Source organism: Carassius gibelio, chromosome B2, assembly GCF_023724105.1.
Source record: "Carassius gibelio isolate Cgi1373 ecotype wild population from Czech Republic chromosome B2, carGib1.2-hapl.c, whole genome shotgun sequence".
Classification (NCBI taxonomy): Eukaryota; Metazoa; Chordata; class Actinopteri; order Cypriniformes; family Cyprinidae; genus Carassius; species Carassius gibelio.
The window spans coordinates 25,446,924-25,461,751 of record NC_068397.1 but is presented as its reverse complement, the minus strand read 5'-3'; the positions used below and the strand labels follow the sequence as shown (position 1 = coordinate 25,461,751).

Genomic DNA, 14,828 nt, shown 5'->3' with positions numbered 1-14,828 from the left:
TTCCTGCCATTTTTTATATTTACACACAATTCTCTTGGTGGTATTGACTGTGGAATCCCACGAGGTTAGTTTGGGCTTCTGGATACATTATACCAGTAGCCTACACATACCTGTTTGTGACTCTGGGTGGAAAGAAACACGCTGAGTGCAGGTGGCCAGTCACTCAAGGCTTTCTCTTTTTAAACCTGGGACAAACGAATGTTGAAATGCTGAGGCTCAATGTTGCTCGGTCATCAACAGCAAGAAGTATGACGCTCTGCTTTGGATCGACCCCACAAACTTCAATAGTTATCATCGTATTGTCATAAATACACAGTTAAAATGTGTATGCAAGTTCCTTATTACTACTAAAGCAATACATAAACACATTCTAATCCAAGGCATCAAAACTGAGTAAATGACCATTCGAAGAAACCGTTTGACTGTGATGATAATGCATACAATGCAGCACGTGCTTTCTCAGATAGCAACATTTCTGAGGCCCAGATCAGGCCCACACCTGCCACTTTCATCTGGCCCACATACCGTGTGGAATAATGGAAACTGGGTAGTCTGCTCCTGTTTGCCAGATTTGGGCCACAAGCAAGCCAAAAGAAGACCCAATGTCAGCCGTTAATAAACCAAATAAAGCAGAATTGGTCTGGGCCACATTAATTTTAATTCAGGCCAGGATCCAATACCTTGCCCTGACCCACATACTGTGAAGAATAATGGCAATTGGGTAGTCTGCTCCTGTTTGCCAGATTTGGGCCATAAGCAAGTCAAAAGGAAGGCCCAAATTTGAATAAACCAAATTTGGGCCGCATTTATTTTAATTCTGGCCCAGATCCAACACTTTGTGCCGGCCCACATTCTGTGTGGAATAACAGCATTTGGGCGGTCCGGTTCTGTTTGACAGATTTGGGTCTAAAGTAAGCCTTAGCATTGCTGCATGTAACCCAACCATATAAACCAAAACTGGCCCTAATGTGGGCCACAGTTGATTTTAATTCTAACCCTGCTCTTCCCCACATTCCTCATGTGGCCCACATGCTGCATGGAATGTTGGCAGTGGTCCACAAGCAGGCCGCTACACAGCCACATGTTAGTGAAAAATTGTGAGTGAAAGTGACATGATATACAGCCAAGTATGGTGACCCATACTCAGAATTCGTGCTCTGCATTTAACAAATCAAAAGTGCACACACCTGGAGCAGTGGGAAGCCATTTATAATGCCGTGGCCGGGGTGCAGTTGGGGGTTCAGTGCCTTGCTCAAGGGAACCTCACTCATGGTATTGCCAGCCCGCGACTCAAACCCACAACCAACGGCGATGTCCCAAACTATAAAACATTTATTTAACATATATATATAATATTCATAAGTATTGGAATTTTTGGTTTTTCTTTGACTGTTATTATTCAGATTGACCGCTAGATGGCAGAGTTGCAACTTGAATATAAACAGAGCAACTAGAGCGCAAAAATGCTTCTGTTTTGTTGATTAAAAAAAGCCGTTTTACTGGTTGTTAATTCGTATGTCATGATTGCAGCGTTCTAGTTAAGCTTAAGACTGTTCTTGTCGGAATAAATACCGAATCATTTTCCAGTTCTGGTGTTTTGCTTCGCTGGAATAAACGTTCAAAAAAAAAAAAGGCCTAAAAAACACAAGCACGAGTTTCCACAGCGTGCACGTTTCTATAGCAACGCATAACACACGGACGCGAGCAAGTCATGGTCCGCAGTAAGTGTTTTGTTTCTAATATAAAAATAATTGTAATATATACCTATAATAAAGCGGTTGTTGTATGACTATGTATATAAATGATAATTCCTCTCAAATAAACTGTTTTATACAAAAAGTCTAAATTGTCTTGCGGTTTAGCTGGTGGTAAACGTATCCTCTCTCTTCCTCGTTTTGTGATCAGTCAGTGAGGATCTGATCCGCCGCAGAGCAGAACACAATAATGGGGAGATCTTCTCCCTGGAGGAGGTTTCCCTCCATCAGCAGGACATCGAGAGGATCGAGCATATCGACAAGTGGTGCAGAGACCTCAAAATCCTCTACTTACAGAACAATCTCATCCCTAAGATAGGTAACTTAAGCAGACATTCCTGTACATATCAGTGGAAAAACAACAAATAAATGCATGGACATTTATATTGCTTTTAATTAATTCTGTTTATGCAGAAAATGTGGGCAGACTAAAGAAGCTGGAGTATCTAAATCTGGCACTGAACAACATAGAAGTCATCGAGAATTTAGAAGGTGATTGTATTAATACATTTGTTTTTCATTTTTCCATTGCATATGAACATATTACCAACTGTTTCAGTTTTTTTATTTCTTACATTTTTATGTAAAAGTATATGTATATATGATATAAATATATTATTATTGATTTAATATGCTAAATTGCCTGTGATGCCTCTTTTTTGTTACTTGCTTTGGATAACATTAAACATAGGTATATAAGAAGAAAAAAAAACTTAAAAGTGGTAGCGTCATCTGCAAACAAATTGTGATAAACCTTTTCACAGAACCAGATATTATATTATACATTTGTATATTACAAGTTATTTGTTTATTTGGTAAGCTTTAGTAATTTTGTTAGTTTCTATGCATTTTTTTTAACATGTCTATATGGTTTTTAGTAATTTGTTTGAAAAAAAAAAAAGTTTTCACTTTTTGAACGGAATTATTGAAATCAACTTTTTGATGATATTCTAATTATATGACCAGCACCTGTATATATGTATTTTTGTGTGTAGGCTGTGAGAGCTTACAGAAACTAGACTTGACAGTGAATTTTGTGGGTAAGCTGAGCAGTGTAGAGTCTCTGAAGCAGAACCTTCATCTCAGAGAGCCTTACCTGGTGGGAAACCCCTGTACTGAATTTCATGGATACAGACAGTATGTGCTTGCATGTCTGCCTCAAATACAGGTACTGCACTATGACACACACATAGAGATACATTTTTAGCCTTGTGCTATTTATGAACGATTGTCTTTTGTGCTTTGCAGTGGTTGGATGGGAAAGAAATTGGGCGAGGTGAGCGTATTCAGGCCCTGCAGGAACTGGATGCAGTGAGGAGACGTGTTTTAGAACAGGAGGTGGATTATATAGAGAAAAGAGAGGAACAGAAAAGGAGTGGATTGAAGGAGACAACAGAAAAGCAGGAGGATCCTCAAATAAATCAGTGAGTGTCTTTTAAGGTAGCTGAAGTCTGAATAACTGAATTAAGAGAGCTGAAAGACAATTTGGGTTGCATTAGATGAACTTTAACAGATTGTACCCTGAAACTGATCCTTTTTACACAGGCTTTACACAAAGGTTTTATACTGATTTACCACAAAACTCCCTTTTGAAAAGCTTTTTGAAGGTTCTTGAAAACTACATTCACAAAAAAATTTTATAATTAATTTTGATGACATTTCTGTGAATATGAACATAAGGTGTATCATAAAAAAGAGGGTTATCAGCTTTAAACCAGACTTATGCATTTTTCCTTTGAAAAGCCATAACTGTGATGATTATTTCACACAGATTGCTCTCTGAGAACCAGAATGGGTCCCATCAGAATCCAGAATCAAGCTCCAAGGCTCACACAGATTCTGAAGATAAAGAGAAGGAATTTTGGGAAAAGCCATGCCCATTCACTCCAGAATCCAGACTAGAGGCCCATCGCCATCTGGAGGACAAGAGGAGGTCCAAAGAGAAAGAGAGGTACTTGCCAACTAAGAAAAAGAGGACTGAAATCACTGTAATGGTATCTACATCTAAATACTCCTGTGATGCCCATTTCTTAATTTTTACATTTTGATGAGATATAGGAGAGAAAGACAAACAGCTTGTGTAAACAGCTTCACTTACAGCAGTCAATTCTGTGTTTGTACAGAGAGAAGCCTAAAAACAAAACCCTCAGAACTCTGATCACTGCAGATGGAAGAGTGATGAACGTCAACGAGCCCAAGTACATGCACAAAAACGCACATACACACACCACTCCTGTGTAGCCATTTGCTGATTATTTTCTCAAAATCAAAAAATAAAAGCATGGGATATTGTTCCGTTGTTCTGTTCCCACAAACCTTGTTAGTCACGAACTCTAAGGCAAAATTTGATGCCTTATGAACATGATTTTGTGTTGTGGTGGACAGACGAAAAAAAAACTGGCTACAATAAATTGAGTTGCAGTCAGAAGCCAGCTCTCACATTTTAAATTGTAAGGAAAAGGACAAGCCCAGAATCCACCATCCAAAAGGAACAATGGAAACCCTAGAAATTCATAGAAACAAATTCAAAATTCATATACTCAAGAACAGGCATGAGCTCAAAATTCAATGAGGCAATGCAAACAAATTACTTATCCAATAAAGATACAAAGCGGTCATTGGAACAGTAAACTAAAATAAACAGAAGTAAACAGAAAAACTAAAAGGTACATCTTTGTTCACTATTTACCCCTAAATGTGACAGTACATCTTAGTACAACAAAGGTAAATATTAGTATCTAATGTGTACATTTTTGTTCCTTTTGAAGGGGTACCACCCATTGACAGTTGTACCTTTTTTTCTGAGAGTATGGGCAGAATAATATGCAAAGTGGACCAGAATTTATGCCAACAGTGAAAAGTCTGATTACATGATACTAGGGCTAGCAAGACATATTATGGCTAAACTAGGTCACAGGAGAGATGCAGTATATATCATTCATCAACACTACCTCACTCCAAACAGAGATACATACTCAAACACTACAGTACCAGCTTGAGTTTGGAAATATTAATTGAATGTGATCTCTACCTCAAAGGTTTGACTTCAGTCTCACTGAGGATGAGAACAACTGCATGCTTTTGGATTTACATGTTTACAGGTACAGACACACTCACTCACGCTGGCTCTTGTCCTCGGCACAAAATGATCAAGTCATGATTTAGCAGTATACTTTCTTTCTTTGAGTAAACTTGGAGTGTATTTGGATGTCATTTAGTAACTTTTCTCCTAACAGCATCCACTCTCACATTGGTCTCTTCTGTGCCATAGGCATATGGACACCTCACTGCTGGATGTGGATGTTCAGCCAACATATGTGAGAGTGACCGTCAAAAGAAAGGTAGACTATCCATCTCTCTCTCTCTCTCTCTCTCTCTCTCTCTCTCTCTTTCATCTGATGAGTTTGACCTTTAAATCTGATTACCCAGCAGTAAATCTACACTCTTTATTCTGCATCATTTGCTCACGAATCTGCCGCAGACCAGCACAAGTAACTGTTCTTGCCTCACCACACGACAGATGTTCATGCATGTGTGTGCGACTGATCTCAGTATTGATGGATATGCGTTTATGACTAGAGATACTGTAGATCACTTTTACAGTGGCAAGTGTTTGAAACCCCACATTAATTAAAGTGTGTGTGTGTGCGCAGGTATTCCAGCTGGTTTTGCCTGCAGAAGTGAAACCCGACAGCAGCACAGCACAGAGATCCCAAACCACCGGCCACCTGCTCCTCATCTTGCCTCTGGTAGAGCTCACTACACCTGAAACACACCTTTCAAACACCCTACTGATGTCTTTGAACACAGTTTTCATTCCATTGACTATGATGTGTAATGAATCCAAACTCAGAAAAGGTCAAATATCAGCTTGCATTTGACAAATAAAATAACTGATTATTGTATGTGCAGAATGAATGTCATCAAGAGAAATCTTATTAAATATAATATCTGGTAAAATCATTCCTTTCAAAATAACTGTGCCATAAAATGTGAAGTACTTTCTGAAATTTGACATGTCCTGCTGTCTGACATGCTCTGCTTCACCAAAAACTATTTTTTAAAAAGTATTTTCTTGTTTTTTATGCATAGGCTTTTATTATCAAATTTTAATAATGCTGCAAGGAAACTTGTATATTTAAACAATTAATTTGCCATGCCACCAGATATTTTACAATAAATGACTGATGTCAGAAATATTATTTAAAATGACACTAAATGTGAAAGAAATGTTGGGGATTTACAACACTTAAAATATAATTTTCTTATACATTAAGGTACACTACTGTTTAAACATTTGAGGTTCTTTTGAGCTCAACACAGCTAAATTTAAGATGACTGGTTTCTATTTTTAATATAGTTTACATTTTCATTTAATAATGTAAAAAAAAAGTGTTTATGTATGTCAGTTACCTACTTAAAGTGCAGTGAAACTGGAATGGGAACCTAACAAACTAAATATGCTGTATAATTGCTTTCTGAAAGTGGAGTAGAGTTACCTATTAAATTGCAATTCATTTTTTTTCACACAAACCTAGACTGTAAAACATTAACCTTAAACCTGTTATCATATATTTGCATTTTTTGTAGGCACATGGAGAGATTAAACTAAAGAAACCCACTGCCAGGCCGGCCAGTGTTACCAGTAACCAGAATACCAAGAAAGAGACCAGGTAATTCAGTTCAACTGCCTGCCAATGTGAACATGTTCATACATCCACATTTATTCATGTCTTAACAGTGTTATTATGATCCTACTGATACCACTCATAAATGTTGCCCCGGTCAGGGTCTGGGTTAGTTTTAAATCCTGCTTCACAAAAATACAAATCAGAATTCTGCTAAATATCTTTTGTATTCCAAGGAAAAAAAGAAGAATTATTTTATATAATAATTGCATTCAAATGACACGAGGTTGAGTAAGATGGTGACATTACTTTAATTTCTGGGTGAACTATCCATTCAAGTTGACAAAAAAATCGAAGTTGTGTCCTTGAGCAAAACACTCAATTGCAGGTCACTCCAGGGACAATGAGCTTCTTATTAGGGAAGTGGCTATGGAGCTAACTTTGCTAAAAGACTAAATTGCAGTATATAAACACATAAGCTTTTCTGCTTTATAATTGATCTCTCGTTATATACCTCTCTCCCTTTCTCTCGTTTTCTCTCTGCAAATTACAGCGGGAGGTTTTGTGCGGTCACTTTCACACTGATCAAGATCCCTTGTGTGTGTGCAGGCACCTCTAATAGGTCTTAATGCATGTTTGCATTAACCCGTGTGACTGTGGAATTAGTTTGTTGAGGTTTTATTCCATTGTGCAACTGTGTTTCTCGGTGTGTCCTTCAGTCGGTTTATCAGCTTGGTAAGTGAACACTGGGGTATAACATTAAAGACCTAATAAAAATGCAAATAAGATGCAAATAAACCAGTTACTGTCATTCCGCTCACAAACACATAATCTTCTGCCCTGACTCCATCCTGATGGATGACATCATCTGAACCTGATTACTTTTGACCTCCTGACACACTGGGAGGTCAGATGCACTTGCTCTTATATACACACACACACATGCATGTTTGTGATATTATTTACTGAGACCCTCAGGTCCAACACACACACACACAGACACACACTATAACGCACCTGCGTTTGTGTACCTGCCCCTGAGGAAATCAGAGCACTTTCTGTAAATCATCTGTGTGTGTGATAACGTTCCCACTGAGGCACTGATTGGCTCGTAAGGTACATTAAAATCGTACGCTATCAGTAATTCAGAGTCCAATCTGGTTTCAGCTGTCGCACTAATGAAATTTTTTGCGATTTATTCTTAAAGCATGAGAGAGACTGAAGCAGAAATAAAAAGAGTGACTCTGATACTGTACTATAAATAATATGCTATTAGTTTTATTGTGTAGTCAAAGAGTTCACCAGAAATCATTCGATTCCCATCCTAGCACAAAGTCTAAATAAAGCCCTACTGTGTGTTGGTCACAAGCATTTCGGTTTGAGTCTACAGGATGTCAGGGCTGATATATCTGCTATCAGGTGGGGCTGGCCAATTAGTGTTTCTGTGTTAGAGGCAGAAAGCTGCAGCGCCTGGACCACTGTTCTTTTGGGGAGGCCTGTGGTACACCATGATGATTGTGGAGAGCAGCAGTGGATTAATAGACATTTATCAGCTTATCTCACTGCTTAGTGCTTGTCAGACAATGACTGAACATGCTTTCCATTCGCTTTTACTTTCTTAATCTACACTGACGATCCCTAATGAGCCATTAAATAGATGAATTAGGGAGTTTAAGCAACCAGCTGCTGATGAAATGACAAATAAATATATTTTTTTTTATTGCACATACATGTAGGTGATTAACTTCTACTTTGTGACTTTGTAATTGTGTACAGGAGAATACCACTTTTAGGTAACAGATTAGGTAACATTGTTCAATGGGAATTAACCACAATTAGCTATCATGTAAAGGGATAGATCACTCAAAAATGAAAATTCTATCATTAATTATTCACCCTTTTATTGTTCCAAACCTTTAAGACCTTTGTTCATCTTCAGAGCAAAAATTAAGAAATTTCTAATGAAATCCAAGAGCTTTCTTAATCTATGTATGATTAGATAATAATCATTAGTAAGATAATATTAATAATTTAAAGTCATCCTGCACCCCTCCTCCCTTGGTAGTTTGCTGCTGAGCCCCCCTACCTGAGAACCACTGGTCTGGTTACATATTAACTATTAGATTGAATGAAAACAGCATTTTTACTACATGATGCATTTCTAAGGGAAATAGAATACTTAGCAGAAAATAATAGCAGGATTTTTATGTATTTAACTGGATTTTATTGAATCATAAAGACTGCACAAATGGTAATAAATAGTTATTAAATGTTGGTTTCCTGTATAATGACCACGAAACTGTATAACTGACCGTTGTCCTGGGCTGCATTTTCCTAAGCATTAGATGCAGTGGTTGTACGGTCTACTTATGCTTGGGAAACACAGCCCTGGGCAGTTCCTATTGCACATAGCTGTAATAGTTTTATATCTATCATTGAATTACTCTACTGTGTCTGTATTTCCAAATAATGAAATAATTTTTAACTTAGATCAATATTTCAGGAACCTATATTTATTATTTACACAACCGTATGATATGCAGGATCATAGGATGCAGTGCATCAGTTGTTACCACAGAATAAATCCCTTTAGGGTGATACAAGATTTACTTGAGGTCCTGATCACATTGTCTTAATGTCTATATTTTGTGGTAATGACCAGCTATAAGAAATTCCTTATTCATTATTTTTTCTGCCCATACTGCATGTTTGTCATGAAAAGTGTTTTAAATGTTTAAAGATTAAAAGGAAATTTTAATTCTGCGTTTCTTTTTATTTTAAGGTTTTATTGTTACAGTGTAATTATACATTTAAGTACTGAGTAATATTAATTAACTACATGTACTTACTATTTGGTTAGGGTTAGGACTAGGGTTCGGCTTAGGGCTACTTGCATGTAATTATGCATATTTTATTGTTAATATAAAAGTAAGTAAGTAATTCACGGATGAATCATGCACAGTAAGAACGCAGTAAGATTTATTCAGAAATGTAGGGTGCATCTTTGTGGTGGATGTGATTTGGCAAAGAGCAGGTGAGAGAAACCGACTTTGATTTTGCAGAGATTGTGCTGACTGAACAGTTAGACTAGCGTTATAGACTAATAAATTACTTAAACAAAACAGCAATCTCAGTCAGATCTGTCTCTCTGCAGGCCAGTGCCAGGGCGTGAATTATTGGAGGTGGATCCGGGTCTGGCTGGGCGTCTGGCCAACATTGTTCCCAAAGGAAAGGAGTCTTCCCACAAGCCCTTGCAGCTCTCGCAGCCTCACCAGCGCTGTGGCATTGAGGAGAGGCCTGTGTCAAAGGACTTTGTGGACCATCCAGAAGTGCCTCCACTTATGTGAGCAAGACAGAGAGCGAGAGTAAGAGAGAAAATATGCTACGATATGACACAGCAAGAGAGAATAAGTATTATCACACTCTCTGCTGAGCTTGTGGAAGTGTGTGTGATGAAATAATGTGAGATATATTTAGTTCTCTTCATTAGGGCCCGAGCACCGGGGTACGAGGACCCTCTTGGAATTGCTCAGTTTCTTATTATTAGACTAATAGTTAAGCAGATGAGTAAATATCAGTCTCATTAAATCTTGCTGAATATTTCACTGCTACACATCTTTCACTTTCAGTGTGTTCTCTCTCTCTATCGCACACACAAATATTCATCAATAGCGACTTACAGTCAAGTCTGTCTGATATAAGGAGGCATGCTCCCATTATAATCAATGAAGCTGTCCTCAGTGGAATTATTTTTTTTTCAGGTAATTGACACTCTTTCTATTTTTGATGTGCTGCACAAATTATTTTTCCTTGAAGCTATTTTATTTATGAATATCATAAGTGTAAGATTTATTGTTATGATTTTTAGTCTACTTTTGATAGTTCCACAAAAGCCAGCTTGTGATGTTTCTGGCCTCTTCCCTATTATTTTAAATCATCATTTGTTTCTACTACAAGTAGTCATTAAAATAAAATTGTGTAAAATTACTTTGTTCTTTCTGAAACAGGCCATACATAGTCATCTCATATTTCTATATTCATATTTCTATATTCTGTAGTGCTTTATGCAATACTGAATGTTCCAAAGCAGCTTCACACTGATATTAAGAATCAATGGTTATTCAAATATGAGATAAATTCGAATTATTCTGTAAAGTAAATCTTAAAAAAGTTGTATACAGTTTTATTTTATTCCATTTGAGTCCAATAGCTGTGTAAAGTTAATTAATTGTGAAACAAGTTCAATTCAGCTATAAGCAGCTCTATGGAAGGCAACACTATCAGTTGATTGTTAATATAGTTTAGTTCAATAATAATTGTCAATGTTGATAAAATCATTATGACGAACTTGGATCAGCTATAATGCACCTCAACATTAGACCACAGTGTGATCATGCAGCTCATTTCAGTTTACAGTGAATTTCTGCTGGAAAATAAACTGTCAAGGCTGATTGTGTTTAATTAATAAACATTCTGAGGTGACCAAGAGCTTCAGTGTCACTGTGAACAAGTGTTGTCACCTGATGGAGGATGGCATAACTACATCATTTTGAGATAAAAAGAAAAAAGTGGTCCTGCACCCGACAAGCAACTACCATTGAGAATTTTTCTTCAATTTTTTCTTCTTATATTTATCAAATAATTCAGAAACTTCCTGAAATTAGCATATTTGAATTATTTCTTAAGGATCATGTGACACTGAAGACTGGAGTAATGGCTGCTGAAAATCAGGCTTTGCCATAAAAATAAAAAAATAAATAGAAAAGTTATTTTATATTGTAATAATATTTTAAAAATACTGTTGTTTTTTCTTTCTTTTCTATCAAATACATCTCACCTTGGAGACCTCTTTCAAAAACTAAAATTTAAAAATTAAGCTAAGATTCTGGTCACTTGCACATGGCTAGTGATTATTATCCTGTTACCTGTGTTTATGTTTAAGTTGTCTAATAGTCATGATTTCTAATCATAGGCTTAAAGTCATATGTATTGTTCTGCTGCTTTCCCTGTCTTCCTCTTTTCTTCTTTTTTTTCTTTTTTGTGTTGGAGGAATGTGTGGATATGTGTTGGAGATGCCTGTGAAGGTAAATGCTGTTTTGTGTGTGTGTGTGTTCGTGCAGAAGAGGTCAGATGTGTACATAGCTGCCAACAGATGAGCTCATTTCTCTGCAGTATCTCTATTTTCAGGAAAGCAAGAAGATATACTCACCCTATAGTTCACATTCCTTATACAGCTCACACACAACAAAGGTCAATCACATCACAGTACAAGCACATTCATTACAGCTCACACTCAGGGTCAGCAGGTACACCACTTTCCTCAGTGTTTGAGTGTTACTCTTCTGTACTGTGTCTTCATTAAGTGAATTATCGGTGTGTGCAGCTTGGCTGTGCAGGTTTCATTTTCCTTTTTATTAAAAATTATTGTCAGCAGATGAGTAATTTACATTGCTGCTGACATTTAAACACCCCTGTGCTTTGCTGGACTAAATCTTATGAAAGCCATTTTAGAGACACTGCAAAGAATAGAGTAAACCCATTACACTTGAAGGAACATAATGTAGAGATGATTTTAATGAATTACTTTCAGGTTAACCAGATTCTAAAAAATATACAGTGGGGGCCAAAAGTCATGGTTTATATTTTTCTTTTCTGATGTAATACAGCATTTTTCTTTATGAATTATATTATCAGCATAATAAATTGAGTGTAAAGTTGAGTTGAAAAAATGAACATGAATGTCTTGGTTGTGTGTCTCAAGCTGCATGAACTTCACAAGTTTATGGAAAACTTGATGATATTCATGTTGTAACAATGTTATGATTTGAGATATGCCGAAGAGCATCTTGTGTTTCAATAAAAGCAGGAATTTCTAACAAGAACAAAAATGTATTATTTATTGACTTCGAAATATAATAATACACTACCATTCAAAAGCCAGAAAAAACATTTATAATGCTACAAAAGCATGTTTAATTGATTTTGATCGTTTCAATTGTCCTCAATTGTAAGTCGCTTTGGATAAAAGCAAACATATTAAGCAGCAATGTTTTCGGTGTTGAGAATAATAATAATCAAATCAGCATTTTCAAATTATTTTTCACTGAAGACTGGAGAATAAAGCTGAAAATTCAGCTTTGCCATTACAGGAAAAAATAAATGTTAAAATATATTCATAAAGAAAATTTTTGTATTTCACTATATTTATGTTTGCTATATGTATATTTTTGTTCAAATAAATAACTCCAAACTTTTGAAGGGTAGTGCATTTCTTATCATTTCATTTCTGTTTTAATTATTTTAACTACATCTGGAAACCCATATTTTCAGTGTATACTTTTGAATCCTGAGTTTGTCTGACAATTTCTTTAATGAAACGTTTGTGAAAAGCATTCAAAAATGTTACTGGGTTGAAATATGCTGCAAGTGCACTTTTCACATTAAGAACTGCACACCAAAAATTAATTCTGCTCCAGATGTGTGTGTTCACATCAGGACTTATTGTCCTAATGTATTTGAATGTCAGGTTTTTGAAACTGTTGCAGATGAATAAAACATGATGATTTAACGCAGCAGCTGGACATAGACTGAATTATTCAACCCCTGTCACCCTGACAAAGATGCTCTCTCTTTTCTTTCTCTCCACACTGTTTCTTCAAATCCCCTGGCTCCGCTGTTCCTCCAATCTCTGACAAGGAGAAGATGCTGTCTGCTCTGACTTTCCAAGAGCCTAACTCCACAGTCAGGTCATTTTTGATGTTGCTTCACTTTTATTGATCGGTTTGTCTTTTTCATCCTCACTTTGCTCAATCTCTCTCTCTCTCTCTCTCTTTCTGTAGCCGTAGGATCTTGCCGTCCCGAGGGAAGTGTGTGTCAGATGGTGGTGGCATAGGCTCTCTAAACTGAACTATGGCCGCTCTCTGTCGTTCTGAAGCTAACTGTATCTCTCCTAGCTGCTTGAAGTTATAAGCACTTAAATTTATGGCTAATGAATCATAAAGATTTATAGCCATACTCTTAGGCTGTGTCCATAGGGAGAGGAATTAAGACCTGCATCTAACAGATTTTTCCCCAAAGAGAATTGGGACTGGATTTGAAATGACATGGGTGACTGGATAAGCAGAAAGACCGAGAGATTCATGATTATGTTTTGATTTACAGGGATGTTTCCATAATTCACTGTGGTACTGGGGTCACCCTAGAGTGTCCCATATTTGTCCCAAAAGAGAACTAGGACTGGATTTGAAATGACATGGGTGACTGGATAAGCAGAAAGACCGAGAGATTCATGATTGTGTTTTGATTTACAGGTATGTTCCCGTAATTCACTGTGGTACTGGGGTCACCCTAGAGTAACCCATAAAGCAGTATTTAAGCAGAGCTTTTCGGTGGTTTTTGAGTTTAACAATGTGAATTTATACCTTTGTGGACAAATGGGATCATTTTAGAGCTCTGGTCTTTTGTGTGTGTGTGTGTGTTTCAGCAGCCATCTTGAATAGCCCTGTAAAAAGCATTGGAATTCAGCAGAGAGCAGTCAGATACTCCCACTGCTCAAAAGAGACTAAAAAATGCCAACGATGAGGTAAACAACTCCCCCAAATCTAAATCTAATTCACAAACATGCACACAAAGGAAAACAAGAAACCTTAGTTAACATGGCAAGTGTATTGTTAAAACCCCTGTCAGCTAAATATTCTCATTTGCTCTGATGTGTGAGATTTGAAACCTAAGAAACTTAATTCTCAGAGAGAGTGTAAATCTCATTAATGATAAATGAAATCCTGTGGGATTCTCAGTTTCAGTTGAGAGTGCTTTATTGCAGTGTTTCCCAACCTTTTTGGTCGTTTGTACCTCCACATCCCCATCAGTAAGGCTCAAATGCTCCAACACCAGAAATGTGTTCTTGTATACATCATATTATGCTGAATATTATTTGCTGTTATCATTGATATCTTACTTCCCTTCACTTAAAAAAAACCTGCTGAATTGCAAATGGGATTAAAAGAGACAAGTTGAAGAGGCAGATTTACCACTAATTTTAACTCATACAATATTTTGGCAGGTAGTGAAGGTGCAATGTCCTTGAATTTTTTTCCCTGTATATTTTTTTCCCTTTTATTCTTTATGCACAGCACAGACACATCTGCAGATTCCAGTCTGGCAGTATGAGACAGACTGAGCAGAAATTAGAAAGGGTTTCTGGGACAGGAGATGCTGGGTGAGAAGAGGAATTTACACAGCAAAGCAATGAGAGAGAGATACATGTCACTGCAACCATCTGATGCTGAGTGTAGACTTATGCACAGTTCTTGCACTGAGGGTTTGTATAGAAGCGGAGAGTTTTTATCAGTTTAAACTGACAACGCATACAAGTTTTTGAAAGTGAAAAAAGAGCCATAATTGCATCCCAGAATTCCCTGTGATTTAAGAACTTTTGTTTAAAAGA

The 14,828-nt window shown here is 36.9% G+C and overlaps 1 protein-coding gene across 1 annotated transcript; it reads left to right on the top strand.

Annotated features, from left to right (window-relative positions):
* The first annotated feature begins 1,626 nt into the window (after positions 1 to 1,626).
* On the top strand, positions 1,627 to 12,862 carry dnaaf11 (dynein axonemal assembly factor 11). Its single transcript, XM_052547306.1, has 12 exons — positions 1,627 to 1,721; positions 1,906 to 2,073; positions 2,169 to 2,246; positions 2,750 to 2,922; positions 3,003 to 3,178; positions 3,526 to 3,705; positions 3,878 to 3,952; positions 4,793 to 4,855; positions 5,026 to 5,095; positions 5,408 to 5,503; positions 6,345 to 6,427; positions 9,537 to 12,862. The coding sequence occupies exons 1-12, from the start codon at positions 1,712 to 1,714 to the stop codon at positions 9,727 to 9,729; spliced, it is 1,365 nt and encodes a 454-aa protein (XP_052403266.1). The 5' UTR covers positions 1,627 to 1,711; the 3' UTR covers positions 9,730 to 12,862.
* The last annotated feature ends 1,966 nt before the right edge of the window (positions 12,863 to 14,828 follow it).